The sequence below is a fragment of the Rhodnius prolixus genome, unplaced genomic scaffold, assembly GCF_049639745.1.
Source record: "Rhodnius prolixus isolate KJV_2025 unplaced genomic scaffold, Rpr scaffold_4, whole genome shotgun sequence".
NCBI lineage: Eukaryota > Metazoa > Arthropoda > Insecta > Hemiptera > Reduviidae > Rhodnius > Rhodnius prolixus.
The window spans coordinates 16,799,585-16,820,324 of record NW_027411614.1 but is presented as its reverse complement, the minus strand read 5'-3'; the positions used below and the strand labels follow the sequence as shown (position 1 = coordinate 16,820,324).

General features: G+C 32.4%; 3 protein-coding genes across 6 annotated transcripts; 1 reads left to right on the top strand and 2 right to left on the bottom strand.

Annotated features, from left to right (window-relative positions):
• Window positions 1-889: 889 nt before the first annotated feature.
• LOC141456283 (uncharacterized) lies at window positions 890-10,208 on the bottom strand. Of its 2 annotated transcripts, XM_074132141.1 has the most exons (10): window positions 10,191-10,208; window positions 9,171-9,233; window positions 8,907-9,091; window positions 8,224-8,691; window positions 7,752-8,090; window positions 7,281-7,663; window positions 6,754-6,955; window positions 6,227-6,347; window positions 5,677-6,103; window positions 890-4,900 (listed from the first exon to the last, which is right to left on the bottom strand). In XM_074132141.1, the coding sequence occupies exons 2-10, from the start codon at window positions 9,229-9,231 to the stop codon at window positions 3,760-3,762; spliced, it is 3,327 nt and encodes a 1,108-aa protein (XP_073988242.1). In that variant the 5' UTR covers window positions 9,232-9,233; window positions 10,191-10,208; the 3' UTR covers window positions 890-3,759. The 2 variants fall into 2 exon arrangements, with proteins under 2 accessions (XP_073988242.1, XP_073988241.1); XM_074132140.1 differs by lacking the exon at window positions 10,191-10,208 and having other exon boundaries at window positions 8,907-9,130; window positions 9,226-9,362.
• On the top strand, window positions 9,607-14,563 carry l(2)37Cd (general transcription factor IIIC subunit l(2)37Cd). Its single transcript, XM_074132142.1, has 8 exons — window positions 9,607-9,744; window positions 9,818-10,025; window positions 10,233-10,414; window positions 10,515-10,718; window positions 10,794-11,004; window positions 11,859-12,070; window positions 13,848-14,028; window positions 14,107-14,563. Exons 1-8 carry the CDS (start codon window positions 9,622-9,624, stop codon window positions 14,211-14,213), a joined length of 1,428 nt encoding a protein of 475 aa, XP_073988243.1. The 5' UTR covers window positions 9,607-9,621; the 3' UTR covers window positions 14,214-14,563.
• Window positions 11,901-20,040, bottom strand: TfIIB (transcription factor IIB). Of its 3 annotated transcripts, none has more exons than XM_074132144.1 (9): window positions 19,835-20,040; window positions 19,629-19,739; window positions 18,284-18,470; window positions 18,110-18,201; window positions 17,870-17,993; window positions 17,019-17,151; window positions 16,815-16,936; window positions 16,068-16,240; window positions 11,901-12,743 (listed from the first exon to the last, which is right to left on the bottom strand). In XM_074132144.1, exons 1-8 carry the CDS (start codon window positions 19,849-19,851, stop codon window positions 16,079-16,081), a joined length of 948 nt encoding a protein of 315 aa, XP_073988245.1. In that variant the 5' UTR covers window positions 19,852-20,040; the 3' UTR covers window positions 11,901-12,743; window positions 16,068-16,078. The 3 variants fall into 3 exon arrangements, with proteins under 3 accessions (XP_073988245.1, XP_073988246.1, XP_073988244.1); XM_074132145.1 differs by lacking the exon at window positions 11,901-12,743 and adding an exon at window positions 14,404-14,592; XM_074132143.1 differs by lacking the exon at window positions 11,901-12,743 and having other exon boundaries at window positions 14,865-16,240; window positions 19,835-20,039.
• Window positions 20,041-20,740: the final 700 nt, after the last annotated feature.

The following is a 20,740-nucleotide window of genomic DNA, read 5'->3' as shown; positions in this document are numbered from 1 at the left end:
TATAATCTCAATAATGTTTATCACAAAATATCTTCTTTTTTTTTTGAGAAGAATTTTAACCTTTCTATTGCATAATAAGCATTAATTTCACATATATAATAAATTTCTGTTCTAAATAAAAACATCTAAAATAAAATTCAAGACCAAGAGTTGAACCTAGTTCCGCGATAAATTATAGTCGCGGTCCTCGACTCATACCTGTCGACGATTGTGCCACTTTTTTTCTAGGTGCATATTCATAGGCAAAAGATTAGCGAAATAGGTTTGCTATGTTTCTACTTAAACGTAGTTTTACGAATCAAATTATAACTGTTATTATTATATTTTATTATTTTTAGTATATATTATTATTAATTATAACTATTGTTATTGTTACTGCTGGGAACAAAAAGAAAGCGAAGCATTCGGTTACGTCCATAGTCAATTACGTTTTCCCCTAGAAAGGAGTATATCGACGTAAACATAGAACGCTAGTACCAAGACGAAACCCGCATGTAATTATTTCTTAATAACTAACCAAGATGTCTCACCTTTCCCAACTTTAAGAGAATAGAATTTAATTCATTATGCATAAATCTTAGAATCATCTTTAAATCCTAAACAGATTGATTATAGCTCAAACCACACTTCCTGTTTTTTATTTTTCGTAACTTTTCCTAAGCCAAAGTTTCTATTAACCTGGAATTCTTCAGGGTTTATATATGTCCCTTTGTCTAGATATTCTTTAATATTTTTGTTTTTACCCATATGAATACTGGTTTGTCAATCGTAAAGGTCTCTCCTTCAATTGTATTTTAAATTAATGATATACATATAAGTTATAAAATTAAGAGGGTATTTATTCTTCTCTTCCACAATTATATTTAAAATAAATAAAACAAATAACAAATTTAAATAAATACGTGTACTTTTTACTATACAATATTTACAAATACAAAATAAACTAAATTTTCAATTTTAATGTTTTAATTCGCTCTTCCATGATTATAAAAATGATTTTAAATTAACAATAATTGTATAAGTATTATCTGTAGCACGAAACACAAGTTCAAAAGAAAGTATAAATGTACCATCATTTACTTATATTTAGGATATCTCAATATGAATTCATTCAAAAGATAGTTCTTTTCAAAGAGGTATATGTTTTTATTTATTTATTTATTTCACCATAAAGCCAGCTCTGAGATCAATAATTCAAACATTCCAAAAATGCGAATGGAAGTTTTATTCTAAATTCCAAAGACTGTAATTTTATGAAATGGCCAACAGAAAAACGGAAATATAGTAAATAAAATGGTAACAAAGTAGCAAGCAAATTTAATTAGCTTATATTAATTTAATTATTAAAATACTTCAATTTCTACATTTGAAATTCTAGAGAATAAGTTGTATTTTTTTAGTTTTACAAGCATACGACTTTTTCAGTGTTCATTAAAAGTTCGTTTTATTTTATTATTAAAATATTCTATTTCTTTCGTGCTACATTTATTTTTCCACAATTTTATTTCCTCATATCTCATATGTTTCATTTATTTTATTGTTATTTTCATTTTAACCTTATTCTTTTTATTTCATATTTATTATGCTAGCACAAGCATACACTCCCTGTACAATATGTTTTTACATACATCAAATCATGAAAAACAGATAATTTACCAAATACTTATTAAAATATCTTTGATTAGGATATTTTCCTTTAAAATGGAAGAGCATGAGTATTACAATATTACATAAACTGAATAAAAAAAAAAATGACCCTGAGTAACAAAATTACTAGTTAAATTAATATACTAAAGACTCGTGTAACATTTGACTATACTACACCACTTCGGATTCAGACCTTCACTAGTACACCAATTTAAGAGAATCAAAAAACATAATACACAATTTTGAGAAGAAAAACACGACTGTAATATATGTATCTTGAAACGGCTGCGTGTGGACATTACAGACTACTCCGCAATCTTAGAAAGACCAATGCACCTGAATATATTTTAAAATCATAGAATCGTTTTTTACAAGACAGGGTATTCCAAGTTAAAATGACAACACGTAAAAGTAGATTTGTAAAAAACTGTTTCAAGGGGCAACCACATCTCTCCTACATTTCAACCTTACTGCTACAATAAATTAAACATCTTACTCATTCGCAGATTCATTAAACCTACAGATTGAACCAACTGTTATATGAATGTTTATATGAAGACATAACTTCAATCTGGTTTCTCTTAGGTAGAAGATGTGGCCGTCTAAAACAGACGAAACCTTTTTTTCTTCGTAGGTTTTAAAATAGATTTCTCTATATTAGAATAACGAAAAAATAAAAAGTTAATTACAAAAAATCTAAAATTAATATATAGATTTGGACACAGAATTCACCTAGAGGCTGCAGAACCCAGAACTACGTTGAGCGTAAGTTGGGCTTAAACAATTATAACCACTCATTAATAGAGACAACGGACTCGAATACTCCTGCATTGACTGTTCTACGAATATTCCAGACCATTCCTGGCATCACCAACTCAGTTAGTATCATTAGTAATAATGAGGAAATCACTAAAAACTTCAAAACTAATTACTAGAAATCGCAGAAAACTTCTTGGATTATCAGGAACATGAAGTTGAATACAGATGCCTAAGATTGCAAGTTTTAAGGGATGCTCCAATGATATCTTGACATTATAACAATTATACTCACGTAACCAACCTAATAATCAACCATTTCTTCCTTCACCCCAAATAAACATAACACTACCACACAGGTGAACCTATATTTACAGAAGACTGAAGTCGTCACACCAAAATATGTATTATTACTTATTTTTTGATAGAAACTCATGACTATATGCAAAGCTCTAAGATAGGACCAATGTATAATTTGTAAATTAATAAATATTTCTTTTCTATTAATTTTTTTTCGTCGCTAATAAACTAAACTAAAATAAAGAAATAGAATTTAAAACAGGAATTTGAATTTTCTTCAGATACTTTTTTGAAAGGTTTTTCATACAGAACACAATGTTTTTTAAGAAATTTGCAAGCTAGGCATTCACGACGAATACATCAAGTTGCTGAAAGTATATAATCAACATAATAATTGTTTATGGTATTATATTTTCACTACAGCAGCTATCCTTACCCTATTTATTAATGGAACATCAATCACTATTCATTAATGCCACACTTAAGACGATTTAATATCTCCATCTATTAGTTCACTTTACATTCTCTAAGTATTCACATATTTTGAATTTAACTTTGGCATAAACCAAAATAATGTATTTTATTTAAGTTCGTTGGCCTCTTTCCTGTTCTGGTTAAAGTTCGCGATACTTTCATAGATATAATTTTGATGTCCATTAAAAATATTCATCTATTTGGTCTCCGCCAATCACCTCCTATGTCCAACATTCACCCAGTGGAAGTTTTAGCATTTGAGAGGCTCCTGTCTCCCAACCCTAGATATATTCTGTATGTACTACCACAGTCATTGTAAGCACGCATTGACTATAGCTTTCGCTTTTTATGATAATTCTCTCAGAGGAAATCAGTGCTTATGATTACTTTTAATGCTTTCAAATATACATATATTTATAGTTTTTTTAATGCTAAAAGTCAAGAGGCAGTGAAATGATTTAAATTTAAATACAAACAGTTTGTATAGAAACAGTTTTAATATTTAGTTATAGAAAGATTTCCACTTTTGTAAAATATAAAATGTATTAAGACTCGTTGTAAAATCTTACACGTAAAATACTATTAAGAATTATTTCTTAGTCCCAATCTTTTAAGAAATGATTTTGCCCACGAATTGTTTAACTCAATACTGCCTCCATTTTCCTTTAAAAGATTAGGCTCATATTTATTTAGAATTTTCCTTGCTGTGATTATTGCAAGAAATGAAGAAGCTCTCTCACCGGTTTTAATCAATTCTTTCAAGCAATCTTGAACCATCTCATCATACTTTCCCAAACGTGGAACTCTGCCGCGAGGCGAATAACCTAAACTAGTGACTTCTGAATATTTTAATTTTCGTAAATACTTTTCTTTTATACCACGAGCCGTGCTTTCTGGTAAATCTCGTCCAAGAATACTGCTAAAATGATTGCTTGCCTTCAGACAACCGTGCTCGACTGCATATTTACCTATTTCAGCTCTTAATTCAGGGCTGAATGTGGAATATTTCCCTCTCTTTTTGTTACCAGTAATTTTATTTTTCGACTTTTTTGGTTGTTCTACATCTCGTATCGAAGGTGCAGGAGGTGCTTGTATCGGTGTTTGAATAGTTGCATTATTTTTTTCTTGAACAACTTGAACGAAAATAGGATTTTCCACGGGTTGGTATTGATGATAATCGTTAGCACCATTTTTATTAATATTTTCCCAATTATTTTTGTCGTCTACTTTTTCCTGAACTCCCAAATCATAATTTACATGAGCCTCTTGGGATACCAACAAAAAAGGTTGAGTCACAACTCCCGATTCAGTTTCTGGTGGCCTTCCAGGACATTGTGCAGGATATTGTGGCTGACACATTTGAACACTATTATAGTAAGCATTCTGCGGTACAAGACTTGGAGCGCCCTGTGAGTAGCAAACATTATTTTGTACATTATATTCTGGAACTGACTCTTGCTTCACAAAACTTTGTTCCTCTTGTAGATGTTCTGATAGAGGCTGCTTTTTCAAGTAATCTTGATGCAATTTCTTGACAGAAGATTCCAACAAATCAATTCCTAAAAGACTTTTAAAATGATTTATTGTTTCTTCTGCAGTATGCTCATTAGCATATCTTCCTATGTCATCCTTCACTTTTAACGTAAGACATTCAATATCCTTCTTCAATTTTTTTTTGGTTTTCTTATTGTGAGGTCTCTTTGACCCATACAAAGATTTAAATCTGTAAAAGTATAGTAACGTATTCAAGCATATAATCATTTAAAATTAATCTACAAATGACAAAATTGGTTGATTAAAGCTACAACAATGTGAAATAATCAGTAGCACCACTTCTCAAATATGTATCTGCAACATTTACTCTTCTACTGTAAGAGTAAATGTACCACTATCAGCATCAACTTACTTTTGGAAATTTACAAAAATATGCACACCTTTACACATAATTAAATTTATAAATGAGATAAAGTATTTAACAACTGCAGTGAGCAGTTACTCTACAGAAGGTACAAACGTCAGACTTTCAACAGCTTCAGTTTCATATTGAATAGGTCTTGGATGGTTCTTGAAAGGTATTCAAACCTGGAAGTGAGAATGGATTAAGATTAGGAACGGAAGTACGAGGATTGGAGATGTGTGTTCGGGATTTGGTATGGTTTTCTGAGGTGAAGCAGGTGGAAGTATAGGTTCCCCGACTAGACTTTATCTAATTTAAATAACCGCGTTTAAAAAGAAAAAATTATTAACGTGCTACGCGGAGATCTTGGATACGAATCCAGAAACTGGGCCTTAGATTTTTCTCTTTCTGTGAGCTTCTTACAGCTCCCTGTCTGTAACGAGAGAACACTGTCTGGAGACCAGCAGAGCGCTGAAAAAAGCTCCGGGCGCCAATAACTTCGGATGATGACGCGTCTTAATTTATTTAAAAAAATATAGATACAACCATGGGGATGTAGTAAATTCAAGTATTTATTATTTTAATAATTAAAAAAGCCTCACCTTCTTATGAGACAGTGCGAAACGTTCATTTTTAATATCGAAGAAAAATGTTTGGCAGCCTCAGATACACCATTCTCTGTAGCAAATTTTGCTATTTCTTGCCTCAAATCTGGTCCAAAACGAGCTCTTGATTTTAATAGGTTCCTAATTGTACTATCGTTTACTTGAGTCCCTAATAAAGCTGAAAAATGTTTCGCTGCTTCCTGACTGCCATGTTTGAGTGCATAAGTAGCCATTCTATCCCTCAGTTCATCAGGGTATTTATTGTAATTTCCTCGACGTTGACGGGTAACTCTTGTCTCAGCAAGAAAAGCTTTTATAGAGCTGACTGTCATGCCAATAGGTTCTACTCCTCCATTAGTGGAAACATTGTCAATAGCTGTTTGCTTTAATACTTCCTCATTGCTTTCTTCTATTTTGGACATCCCTTATAAAATAAATAATAAAATTTATTCTATTGATAATTGATCAGATTTACAACAAAATGTTCCAAATGGATTCTCAACATCTTTTTTAATATGAACAGATAATACTCAATTTGCGTAATTACCTTCTTTATAACTGTAGAGGCACCCTTCTTGTGCACGCTCTTTTAAAGCACTATCTACTGCTAAAACTGTTTGCTCGGCAGAGGGCAATTTTTCGGAGGACTTATCACCATTCTTCCTGCACTAAAAGTTGAATAATATAATTTTTCATCAAACGCTAAAAACGCGATTATTAAAATTTTAAATTAATCCACTACATCTTTATCATATATACTAATTGATATAATACATGGGGTTCGGATCAGAAATAACAATAATGAAATAAATAATAAAGTAACAGGGGCAAATTTCAATGCTACATAAATGAATTAATTAAAGTTACTATTGGAGAGACACTTTAATCAACTCTGAAATCGATTTTGAAATAATAGAGGCGTATGCATCCAACACCACTGTGTAAGATGAATTAACCCTAATCTTGGTTAACGTTCATTAATTTAGTACCTTAAGACTCTCTTATAATTTATTTTAGACTGGTTAATACAAGTATTTAGAATGTATAGTTCAAGCATCAAATAGATCATATTACCTGTAATGTTTTATGAATATGTTTAGAGTTGTTCGATCCTGTTTTGCCTAATACTGGGAAAGAATTTTCTTTATCTTCTACTGCTGTAGCAGCCGATAGTGGGCAAGGGGAACGCTGGAACATGGCATAAAATGGACAGACAATACCAAAGCTTTCTTCGTCATTCGAACAAATGTTTGGAAACTGTTTCATTTCGCCGGACCTAAAGAAATTAAAAAGAGAAACAAATACTGAATAAAAAATTAAGAAGATACTGCAAAACCAAAAAATGAGAAAATGTAGGTAAAGACTAAGTTGATACTGTAAAGCTAATTGCAGATATGGAAGCACAATTTATGAATAAGACCGGCTGTCTGTAAGCCAACAGTAAACTAAACATTTACGAACATAAGATATCAAATATTTGAATAATTCTTTCTTCCGTATGGAAACTCAAGATATTTCTAAATGTATGTTTGCAACTCAACCAACAGAGACAGATTTTAAATCCTAATAATTCAATAAAATTAGCTTGACTTATAACTAACCTGAACTGGTAGAGAAATTTATCTAATTCTCTATCCCAACGATATGGTTTTTTATCCACAAGGAATGTAAGAAGAGAAATCACCCAACCACAACAAGGTGCGTCCCTTCTACGCAACAACCCATGGCAGTCGCGAAGATCTCTAGTCCGCCGAAAGAACTCTTCATGAACTGCAGAATACAATTCAACGGATGTAACTAGATGGGCACGAGAAAAACCAAATGAAAAGAGACTAGACAATATAAACTGTGTCAACCGAGTAGCCAAGCCAGAAGAGGGTAAGGCTGCAGCTAATACAAATTTACTATGTGGATCAACTACGACTGCTATATACGAGTTGCGATTATTCGTTTTATTGTAAGGACCGCAAACTTGAATTTCAACCTAAAATAATATTGATGTTTAAGAATTAATTTATTTAAGTATTATGTATTTATACATTACATATTTGGTAAGGATAAGTAAAACTTACATCATTCCAAATCTTAGATGTAGTTTGCAAGCCTACAGAAATCCCATAATTTTGGTGAGCTGGGATTTCTCTCTCGATGCTACTGGTTTCATTTGATGATGATGAAATCTGAGCTGAATCGCTACATCGAGTACATTTTCGAACATATGTTGATATACCCACATACATGCCACGCCAAAAGCACTCGGTTCTTAATTTTGCAAACATTTTTTTTATTCCTATATGGACGCCAGTAGTTGGTGTTATATGATGAGACTTTAAAAGCGAATTTTGCTCATCTTTAGTCATTACTACGCGACGTGGTTCTTTGGGATTATGATGCAACACGCCGTCTACCATCTGCGTGAAAAGAATTAATGAAATAGTGAATCGGCAGTAATTTCCATAAGAAACATTACATAATTAGAAAGATTTGGGCTATGAAAACATTTAGATAGAAATTCATCAGAAAAAATATTAAAAAAATACTTACAACATAATTTTGGGCTCGCTTCCTTAATCTTTTATTATAAAGTAGAGATGAGTTTAAAGGCACTTCGTTTGTTACTAGTACTCTCTCTATTTCTTTATAATATTGATAATCATCAGCAGGAAGTGGTTCAGGCTCTGTAATTTCCACTTTATTATTACGGTCTGAGGATTCTGTAGTTGTAGAAATCGCATGAGATCTTGAAGTTTCTGGTGCTTGCGTTGCCATTTCTTCCTGCAAACTTTGTTGAGGGGAAGGTGGAATTAGCGGTGAATATTCTTGTAAGGAAGAAGGGGGAGCCATGGATAATGGAGTAAGGTAACTTCCATGAAAAGTTTGTGGAGGCGGCGGAGGAGGTGGAGGATGATAATGATGTAAGGCAGCTGATGGAGGTGGTGCTTGATAAAGAGGAGCTCCTCCAGCCAGAAGACCCCCGTTGGGTTGCTGCAGACCCCCATTTTCATAACTCACCTATAAAAATTGTAGTATTTAATTTTTTGGTAAAGCTTCAGAACCATCCTCAGATCACTAGCGCTGACATGTAGATTGCCAACTCTGAGTTTTATTTTTAACAAGACAGGCGAAACTTGTAAACCTGAAGCCCGAGAATGATTCTGAAGTTTACCAAATTTTTGTAATTCACATTATTCTGTTTTTTTTTTTGTACAGAAAGGTTCTTATACGACCTGCACTTGCGGATATTGAAGAGGCTGCAATTGAGTAAGGTGCTGATGTTGAATTCGAGAAATTGGCTGGTTTAAATCGCCTATACACTGCATAGGCGTAGCTAACTGAAGGACATCATGACTGCAATTATTTGGTGTCATGGTCGTTGTGTAAATGCAACTACTTTTTCCAAAATGTCTTGTTTCTTTAGAAAAAAAAAAAACCTTACTGTAAACACATTCACCTGTACAGAACAAAGTATTATTTCAAACTTAAATTCTTACCAGAGGAAACGCAATGTTCTAAATTAACAACAAGCAAATTAGGGTCTGCTTCAACCTCCATGTCTGAAAAATGTCCAAACACAAATCCTCATGAACTGACTGAAACCGAGATTCTCGTAAAACACCTATCCTTTTTTTACATGACTGGTTCGAAAAATAGTTCAGATTGGACTCCTCTAAAGCCTGGGGGAGGTTACAAATCCTTTTAATCTGTATGCAGTATGTACTAGATTTCAACTAGTACAGGTTAAGATGATTTGCAACCTCCTCCAAGTTTTCCTATTGTATTGTTTTGGTGTTCGCTAACGCAGATGAAGCACGGAAAAACATAAGTTTTTCAGGATATTCTGAATAAATAATTTTTTCCAATGTCGTTAACATAAACTATTAAATATGAGTATCAAGTTGAAGTTAGGCTGTGATATAGTTGTATAAGTGGTAGTGGTAATAGATGAAAATGAATGTTGATAAAAGTGGATTGACTAAAGATTTAATTTGCATAGAATATCCAGGAGTAGTGCAGAATGAAGATAAGATGCTAGAAACATTAGGGGGCTTGCAGGAAATTTCTCATGTATGACACACATACCTCATTTGTTACTCTCATTTTTATTTGTTATTTATTATAAATAAGTCTGCAATTCCAGGTAATTTCAAAGAAAAATCGTAGACTGGAACTGAGATTTCGACCTGATGATATATACTGCAAACCAGCTTGTGGAGATAGAATTAAAACGAATGCTCTTTTATTGAAAGTAAAAGTGTTAAAAAAAACAGGTGAAAATGGTAGCGATAAACGTCTAGTTAAAGGCATTCAGGTTGTTGGACGGATTCAGACTCTGTTTCGATTTAAAAGTAATGTTTAAAATTAATATCTTCTCTTAAATAATTTGAAACTAGTTTACTTTTTCTTATTTGCATACCAGAACTTAAAATTGGTTGATTTTAAAGTTGATAAAACGTTTGTAATTTCATAGCCTTAAGAACAAGAATTATAAATGGTTATATTTACACAGTTACCTGAATTTTATTCAAACCTTTATTAAAGAAATGCCATTTTAGGTAAATGCGATTTCCAGTATCTTCCAATGAATTTGGACGAAAGTGGTAAGATGAAAAGCATCGTTCATACTCTTCTTCCATCAAGATTAGACGAGGACAATTTGAAAAAGTGGTTAGAAGAACCCGCTGAATATTTCCTTCCACCTGCTGCTTTTTCAAGAGTAGATACCCAAACGATGAATGTGTGTGTCTTCCATTGTATTTAAAATTTACGTAATATTTTTCACAAATTTTTAATAATAGTTTCATGTTTATAAATATCTCCCCTCTTTTCTGCTCTAGACTTATATGTACAGAAGAGATAAACATGATAAAGATGAACCAGATCCTGATCCATTAATTGGTAGAACCAGAAAGAGAAGATCAGGTCATGCTATTTTTGTTAGCTTTAATATCCCCGCTATCCCTTCCAAACCAAGGGATATTGCCTTAAAGTATCTGGAGGTTAAATTTCTTAATGGCGAACAGCTAGAAAAAATTAAAGAAGTAAATTATTCTTTATTATTTTTTGCTGGTCAACTAGTATGTCAAAATAAATGTACTTACAATTTTGCATTGCAGTTATTCAAAGAAAGGCCAGTTTGGTCTAAACTTGCCCTCATGGCTGTCACCAGAATGAATCATGATCAGTTGAAATATCTGTTACCTGCAGTTGCTTACTATTTCGCTACGGGGCCATTTCGGGCTATGTGGGTCCGTTTTGGATATGATCCTAGAAAAGATCCTTCTTCAAGAATTTATCAAACCCTGGATTATAGAATTCGAGCACCAGGTATCAAAATAAATTCACTGTTACCTCAAATTTGTACAGAGTGTGCCTAACACCTAGTATTTAAATGATATTTTTATTCCATGAGTTTTTTTAAGAAAAATTTAATTAGCTCCATTTTTCTTTTTATGTGAGCGTATAATTATAATATTGCATATTTTCAATGTTATTTTTAATGTAATTAACAAGGGGTGTCAAAAACTGAGGTTGTGCCACATCAAGCTTTTCTAATGCTTATTACACTTTTCAGCTTTCGGTCAATGTTCTTTCGTTAGGGTGTAACACCAGAAAGTAATAGGCTACTGAAATAACAAGCAGCAAATAAACCTCTTTCAACCTTAAATATTAATGTCTTAAATCTTGAAAGTCGTTGCTTATCACATATGTGTCACATAGTATTACGTAATGCGGTACTAAACATTCATATAGATGTTTTTAATGTAATAAACAATTTTTTTAAATTTCTCTTTTTATCCGTTGAAGATTTTATTCGTCAAGTTTTGCTCACTTCTGACCGGTTTGAACTTTCATGTGACTCTACAGTTGCCGACAGTGTGTGATGAAACTTTTAAATAGAAATCTAACTCTGATGATCGATTAAAAATACGAATAAATCTACAGAGAAATTACTTTTTCTACAAATCTTATACTTCCATGTATTTTCTCTTTAACAAACCATAAGCAAATTGTTTCTGAGATCATTGGAATTGATATTTAAACAGCTTATTGACAGAAGTCTTGTTAAATTTTCAACATTTCATGGAATTAAAGATTAAAGAAATAAGTATTTTATTGTCCTGTATTTGTTTAGTATAGAGCTCTTGGATTAGTTCTTAATCAAATGTTTCTTATTACAGCTGGTCTTTTAAGTATGGTGAAAGCGAAAAGGAGTTATGCAAATTATCTTCTACCAACAAAATCTAGCCATCAGTCAGCTAAATCTGTTGTTATTACTAAAGATCTATTTTCAATACAAGATTCCGCTGTTAGTAGCGAATGTAAGGTCCGAAATGATGCCCATATATTTAATCCTGGCATTATACCCCCCGCTAGACAGATGTTTTATCAGGTATACATTTTAATATTTTTCCGGTCGACCAAGACGTTTTATAAGCTTGCTGCACTTGTTGCAAGTGGGTCTTTTATATTAACGTTTTCTATAATTATTTCAACCGTGGATGCAAAGTGTTTTTTCGTTTTATATGAAATGTATAAAGCAATGCAGCCAATCCGCCGTTAGTCGTTCTTCCCTGATATCATGAGAAATAATTTTTGTAACTTTTCTAATTGGGTCAACCGAGAATGGCTCCCGAAAAACTGTCAGTGTACTTAGTGAATCAGACAACACAAGCACTTATTTATAATTTTTTTCAAGAGGCATTTTAGGGCCTGGCATATCGCATATATTTCTTAGCGCCACGGTAGTCGATCGAATAGAGGCGATTGAGCTGTCAATCGAGTTAATTGAAATGTTTTAAAAAATATAATAAAAGACTCTTTTCACATTAAACCTGGGGAAAAGATTCCACAACAAACTCGAGTACAGAGTCTATTTTAACGTTGTATTCCTGGGGTTTTGAGTGGTAAGAATTTTTGTTAATCTCTAAAACATTTATTTATTTCAAGAATAACCTGATCATAGTATTCAAGTCACCACGTAGGCTGTAGCTTATTGTGGCTTTCTTTTTTCACTGGCAAATTCTCCATCAGTTTGCGACTCTTTTGCAGTTAGTTCGGTTGCCCTAAAACAGTTAAAATATTTCGTTAATACTTTAGAAGTATCTTATTATATATTTCACTTAGCATTTCTAAAACTTGTATTTTTATAGTTAGACTTAGCAAATATGAAGGAAACAATACATAAGTTGTAGGCTCCACGGTAGCCGAGCGGGTTAAGAGGCGAGACCTGCAAAGTTAATATGCATTGTGGTACTGGGTTCGATTCCCGGTCTTGGCCTTGGATTTTATTTAATGGTTAAATGAGAAATAGTAAAGTACGTTTGCTATTCGCCTCCGTCCACGACACCTAGTAAATGGTAGTTGGATGTTAAGCCCCGCCTGAATAAATAGGCGATTACTTTACTTTACTTTTACATAAGTTGTAATTAACTTTAATAAGAAATACAGTCTTTTATTAAGTAGATAATTTATCGACCAGTGAGTGATTTAATAGACCAATGAGATTGGAAGCTTGAAGAGTATTTAAAAAATCCTGGATTAGGTATGTGGGAACGATTTGGTAGACTTATACAGTTGTATAATTATTATTATTTCACTTATTCAATTACATTAAAAGATCATTAAATCCTTCTCAGATCTAACCAGAAGAGAGCTTAGATTAGATTAGATTATCGGGGTGGGACCTACGCCCCCATGGCACCGCAGCCAAAAGAGGCTGTGCCCTCCCCTTCTGGATCTAGTAGACGAACCCTCCCCTCCTAAAGAAGTTGAGGACTTTCCCTACTAGTTCTTTTTGCGCTACTATCTCCTTTGGTCTGATAGTTCCAAAGGTTTCATAGCGCAACCACTCGATTGCAACAGCCAGTGAGTGGCCGTTTCCTCCTTATCCTGACACAAACTGCACAACGGTACCGAGCTAATAAGCCCCTTCTATGACTATGACTATGCCCTTATGTGTACTATGTAAATGGGGTGTTGCTCATGTTCATGTTGTTAGACTGGGATACCCACAGGGACGCCAAATACCCTGAAGAAGTGGCTAATCCACTTGCCCCTACGGGGTGAAGAGAGTTTATCACTTGGACAATTCAATTAAGTCATTTCTTTGGTTAAACCGCCCCTTCCTAAATGTTTTCTTAAATTGTAAATCCATGTAAATTTTTCAGTACTGCGATATAAAAGCACCTGAGCTAGAAACAATGTTATTGCGACTGCCAAAAGTGTCACACACCACCATGACTTGTGATCCAAAATGTGGATGGTTACCATCAGGTTTTGATAATCAGGCCAGAGATATCATAAATATGTATGTACTGGAAAAATTGAATAAGGATTTCGCTGCTGCTGGTAAGATAAATTCTCTATTCTTATCAATTTGACGACAAAATATTATTATTAATTAATGATGTATTAAACACATTTTAGCGGAGCAATTGAATGAAGAATATCCTGATGATTCTACGGATGAAGAAGAACCTTGGAAAGAAGAATTTGAGGATGAAGAAATTGATGATTTAGAAGGAGGAAATTGATAATTGATTGTATCAGTTAAAAGTTTTATTAACCTATCACTCTTCCTAGATCTTCCTTAAAGAACTTGGGTGATTGGTTTCATAATCTGCGATGCTGTAGTTTAACAAATGAATTTAAATAGAACTAGTTTATGGTGTGAATATCGTTGATACAAAAAATAAAACAAAAACCCGTTGATGGAAGGTATACTGTATAATTTACCGTTTAGTATATCGTAACTCAATTACTTACACTATGTGGTTAGTACAGTAATCGTTTCTAGCACTAATACAATTTGTTTTATTTAAGGTCTGTACTTCACAAATGTATGTTGTATTCAAGAGTAAAAGTGCGAGAATTTTATCTTTTATTTGTATACCTCTTGTTCTTCATCACCACCTAAAAACCATTAAATAATCTTTCTAAACAAAATAAACACTTAAAGCCGAGTAAATAAATCAAAGCTCTCTCTTGTGAATTGCAAGAATCTAAGCATGCAGCAAACATGATCGAGAAGATCGATGCAAGGTTGTTTCTCAAAAAAGCAGAAAGAAAGCATTAAATCTATTTCCGCAATATGTAACTAATTATGTAGGTCTGATGTGACTGCTCTCCAGTTGCGGATTCTTTTCTTTCAGCTTAAGGGATCTTAGGGTAACTGAATAAATAAATGTATTTAGATAAGTGTATTTTTGAAATAATAAGAATGCTGAACTACTTAAAATAGAAGTGTTCAGTCCATTGTAATTGTTATTACTAGACTCTTTTACATGTTTGATCAATGAACAAAATTCTATTGTAAGAAAATATACAAACAAAGCTTAAAACTATCATCCCTCGTACCATATACTTAATATTTATCATTTTAATTTTCAGTAGAAAATATTTACACATTCTCTTATTATGAAACTATTCTGAGATTGCGAGCGATGATAACCTGTTTATATAAAAAGTAATAGCAAAATAAACATTTTTTCAGGCATCCTCACCCCTAACTATCAATTTGATTTATGTAGTAAACAAGCAGTTAGTATGTACTTCGCCACAAATTTAGTGTTATTAGTTACAACATATCGGCCGTCATGACCAAGAAATGATCCATTCCTTAAAACCTTCATGGTCGCATCCATTTTCTAATAGTTCTAGGAAAATACGTGAACCATACGGCTTAGGCTAACTGATCTTTAATATACAATGAGCATCATTACTTCTTTAAATTCGCAGAGCTATTTATTTCAAGAAAGTGAAGCAATAACTTTTCTCCTACTGTGTTTTTTTATTGCTCTGCTTGAATTCACCATCAAACCTTTTTAAGAGGTACATTTTAATAAAATATATAAACAATACACAACCTGTAATAATAAGATTATATAATAATTCTAAAGCTTAAAATAATGCAAGTACATGAAAGGCATTTACTTTGTCCTTTCACATTAGGAGAGAAAAAATTTAATGAAAATTTGAATAGTTAGGACGAAGGAAACGGAGTGCATTTTACTTTAGATTAAGGCCAAAATTTGTACTAAAAATCACATCGGTGCAGTTATGATTGTAGAGTTTCAAAATTTTAATTAGTTATAATTTAAAAGAAAAATATTTGTAAGTTTCCAATCAATTCGGCAACCAGCAGATATAAACTTTTGCCTAAACAACGAAAAGGCCCGAACTTAAAGCATGAGAATAACCTAAATAAAATAATGATTTTTTCCTCTCCCCTTGCAATTTAGAAATAATAAACTTGATTCGCAATTCAACGTTCATGATCATAAAACAATTTCTATCGACATTAAGAAAAAAAGGTGGTACAAAATTGCCTATTTTAATTACTAATTATAAAAAAAAAATATCAAATAGTATTTATAATGAATTAGTACTTTTTCCCACTTCACATAGTGGGTAGCTGATCAATAGGTGTGGTAAACGTGAATTCTGATGGAAATAATGCTGCCGCATGAGGATACATAAGTTTATATGAATGTCTAATCGTAACATCAGCTACACCTGCGATATCACCTATTTCTTTCTGACTTCTCTTATCATCGGACGCCTGAAACATAAAAAATCAGAATCAGTAAATGAAAAAATGTAACGATTGAAAAAACAAGTGAAATTTTCTATATTTCATACATAACTTTGCATATTATTTTTTCCTTACTACATTTGGAATGAATTTCCTTAAACTCCTAGATTATTTGAGAGTTCATTCATATATTTCAGTTTCATTTAACATCTCGAGACCTAGTCTTACTATTTCGACAAAAGCGAAATGGAAATCAACTTAATTTGATTTTATGTAAAGCCGTTTCAGTAGATCACTCTGGCAGATAACCATGCCGATTACCGTGGAAAGGGTACTTTGTAGCGTGATCGTAAATCAAAAAGTTAATCAGCATCTCCATCGCATTACCATGTTCCTGCATATTATCGCTTTGGGAAGCTTTTCAATTTTCATTTTATTTTATAGAAGGAAATTCGTAAATACACAAACTGTATTTCTCAGAAACTAATTTATGAAACTTCAATTAGAAATTTCATTTTGAAACAGAAAGTACAAATATATCTCAGTCAAGACATTTAAAACACAACCCTTATACAACTGTCCTGCCGGACAGTTTTAATACCTGAGATGCCATATATATAGCAGCAGCCGCAACGGAGATGGGTGACCTGCCAGCAACGATATCCAATTCTACGGCTCGTCTCGCAATGTGTGTAGCTGCTCGTTGCACCATTATAGGCAAACCTAAGTAAACAAATTTAAAATATTAAATTGAACTGACGTCCTTTACCAGTAATCATCATAGTATAAATGTATAATTAATTACCAAGATTTGAGCAGAATCTAGACATGAAATCACCCGTGGTAATGAGATCGACACTGGTTTCCAGTGCTTTTAAGATTAATTTGAAACATCTACCAATTTCCTTTTTACTAATCTTGCTAACAGCACAAATTTCCTGATGTAAATAAGAATATTAAATAAAGTACTAAGTGAATTTGATTATAATGATTTCAACATGTTTTCTTACAAATTTAAAGCTTACGAAGTAAAACTTGACACTCCTTCATATCGAAGGTGAAGTCAACGACGAAAGATCCTTATGTTATCTAAGAGCGGTTAAGCCTGAGAATGACAAATCCCGCAATTTCTCAACAGGGGTCAAGCCTTTACTATACCAAATTAATTTGGGTATTTAAATCTCAGTGATCAGACTTCTTAAAAGCAATATCACCAGAGACTGTTGGGAGAGTGAGAAAGAAGAGCCAACAGCAGGCCTATTGAGGCGTATTCCACATAGATCAATGGTTGATAGGAAAAAATAATGGGCTGCGAAAGCTTTAAGGGAAGACAATGTCAATCATCACAGTGAAGACCAAATAACCAGAGACTAGAATAACATTGATGGGTCACTTGTCGGTAAAGCACAGAGCGCACGAGGTAAGCTTCAGGGCGGGCCAAGATATCGCCTGTCTAACAATCTGCTAAATATCTTAGAAGAATCAGAAAAAAAGAAGGTTTTGGATAAGATGAAATGGTGTAAAAATAACCGAGTAGGTCTTGGCCATGTTGATGATTGTTGATCCATATAAATAGAAGTATCGGTGCAATCAGAGTCAGAAAGTATGTTTAATAAAGAAAGAAAAAGAAACGTAATAGTTCGGAGAACTACATGCCTTAAATGTCCTTGGAACTCCTTCCTGCCTGCAAGCAATATAAAGGCACGCAGAAGCTATTGCATCGTTTGATCTTCCTTTAAGATTTTTTCCATCATGGACTTGTTTGAATAAGTTGTTAGCTCTATAAATAAATAAAAATTAAATATTTTTTAATCACTGTCATAGAATCAATGAATTTTAAACCTAATTTTAACAAAGCAAAAATCTTCACAGATTTGGAATGTGTTAAGAATTTACCTGTCAACTATGGTCTTTGGTAAATTAATGCGATCTGCCATGCTATTTATTTCCTTAAAAGCGTTTATCAACGCTCTATCAGAACTACTCATCTAAAACCAAAATAATTAATGTAAAAAAAAAAAAAATACAAATAATTAAAATCAATACTACTCTACGGATTTGACTACTTACGGTTCTTCTATTTTGATATTTTGAGATGCCAAAATCGTCAAAAGATGCATCTCCACGACCGGGACCAATCATTGTAGAGAGATCTGATCCATTAAGAAGAGGATTTTCTGGACCACCAACTCGAGAAGGATCCACACCATTTTTCTCATTACTAAAAGTTCGCCATTCTGAACCAACATCTATCACTCTAAAGAAAAAGAGGTAAAGTTTAGTAATTTGAAAATGATAAGCGCTTATTTCTACTTTAGGGTTGTCTGTCTTTTGACGATGCTGAAGTCCTTTTAACAAAAACCTCTTCATTTTTCACATGTCCTTTCTGTACGGATATGAGCAGATTTACCCCTGATCATAAATTTGGATTCTTCGGAAAAGAAAGGCTGGTGAGTCAGCTCGTCAGGAAGCAATGATGCCGCAACCGTACCCTCAACGTCCTTTCAGCAAAACTTACTGTCAAACCACGCCTCAATGATAAATGATAATACTAGATGACCGTATTATTAGAAGCTGTTAATAACAGAAGATCTTGGCATTCAGACCAAGCTCATGGAAAACCATGAACCATAGTACAAAAAAAAAAATCTTTAGAGTAGAAGATATTAAACTAGGCTCCCAAGGTAGTCTCAAACCCATCTTTTTATTTTATTTATTTTTTTGGCACTGTGTATACAAGTTAATCTCCAACAAAACAAAATAAAACCTTTGATGATAAAGAAAATTCATTTGAAGTAAAAAAGTTGACTTTTAATGTAGGTGTCAGAAATGTAGCAACACCGTTAGCTGATTTAAATATATTGATTAAAATATTTAATAAATGACTTTAACTTCATGTCAGAAAAACCTAACGAAGGGGAAGCATAGGCTTCACCATTCAAACAGGTCCATGGTGAAGTAGCACACATGGTTAAAATTAGGCCTACTACAATTTCAGTGGTTGGCTTATCTAATATAAATACTTTAGGCAACTTTAATTAAAATTAGTTAAAATAAATTGTTAAAAATCACATTAAGTCAATATTTATACAACTGTAAATAAATAACCTTGGTCCATATGGATTAGTAACTGTAAAATGTCAAGATGAAGTTCTTATAAGCCAACACTTACTTAAATAATTTTAATGCTTTAACATTTTCAAAATTAAACTTAAAACTATTGCAAACCATGAATACAAATTGTAATGAAATAAATCATTAACGACATAGCTGCTTAAAACTAATTTCGCTTATTATAAACTCGCAACTAAATTGACCAATCGTTCTCTCAAATGTCAACAAAAGAGATATTAATAATATAATATACCTATAATATATAATAATATAAAATAAAAAGGTAAAATAATAAACATACCTATCTCCAACCACTAATCCACATTCTGAGCAAATTTGGTCACCAGCTCTGTAATCTTCAATTAGCACAGCATCAGGATGAGCGTTACAACACACTTTATTCGCCTCAAAACTATAAAATATAGTAAACATGTGGTTATTAATACAATATAGATCTTAAATGTTTAAATGAAAGAAAGTGCAACAGTCACTTTGATCCATACACACCCTGATGAACTGGCCATATTAATTAACAAAATATTCACTGAACAATTTGATTTTTAATAAAAAAATTTTAAGACAAACACTTCATTTTTTTACTTAACCGTTCAACAGATTTAAAAAAAAGTTGAAAATTGGATAATGTCTCCGAAGCCACATTCGATACGATCAAAAGACAACCAACAGTAAGGTTAAATAAACCTAGGTTAGCTATTTCATAATTATGTTTTGTCTGGTTCATAGTTAGCAGTGTAGCGAAATTACTAGCAAAATTTCCCCTAACAAAAATTTAAAGAAAATATTTCCTTTATCTAAAGATTCTATTGAATATAATAAATGTTTTCGAGCACTGTTACTGAGATTACTTGCTTGAGCTATAGTTTTTTTAGTTTTTAAGTTTTTGATAAAACCTTAATTTTGTTCACAAAGTTTCATAAATATTTGTGCAGGGAGACTGACGAATGGACTTTTTCTTCAAATGTTTCAATTTTAAGTTTACTTTTTATGATTTTATTGTTTAATTGGATTTAAAATTATAATACATCTAATAAATTCTAAAAAAATAATGCAAATTTAATGTAGTAAAATTACTTAATAATAATAATTTCCAATGAGTGTGTTTTTAATAATATCTTCTGTAAGGACACATGAAAATATTTTTTAAAGGCAAATTTAGTTCTTAGAAAGTCCCAATGAAAAGTCAGAGTAAATGATATCAGTTCAGCAGTATTTGGGGACTAATTTGAAACAAATTTATGCACCTTCTCTGGTGCTAGATGGGTAAACGAGGGACAATGGAAAGTTTTTGCCTACATTCATTCCTGTATGAGTGCCATCCGTTTTATCTAAGTGTAGGAGATTTAAGTGGGATAAATTTTATTTATTTATTTGAATACTATCAATTTTATTGAC

Bases quoted from the DNA above. Each gene is read 5' to 3' on its own strand.
- TfIIB (XM_074132144.1), bottom strand. The intron at 18,202-18,283 runs GTAAGTAGTCAA...TTTTGGTTTTAG, and splicing joins AATATCAAAATAGAAGAACC to ATGAGTAGTTCTGATAGAGC. The intron at 16,937-17,018 runs GTAATTAATTAT...TTGTTTACTTAG, and splicing joins TAGATTCTGCTCAAATCTTG to GTTTGCCTATAATGGTGCAA.
- LOC141456283 (XM_074132140.1), bottom strand. From the start codon at position 9,262: ATGAGGATTTGTGTTTGGACATTTTTCAGACATGGAG. The intron at 8,091-8,223 runs GTAAGTATTTTT...CTTTTCACGCAG, and splicing joins AGCGAGCCCAAAATTATGTT to ATGGTAGACGGCGTGTTGCA. The intron at 6,104-6,226 runs GTAATTACGCAA...TTATTTTATAAG, and splicing joins CCTCTACAGTTATAAAGAAG to GGATGTCCAAAATAGAAGAA.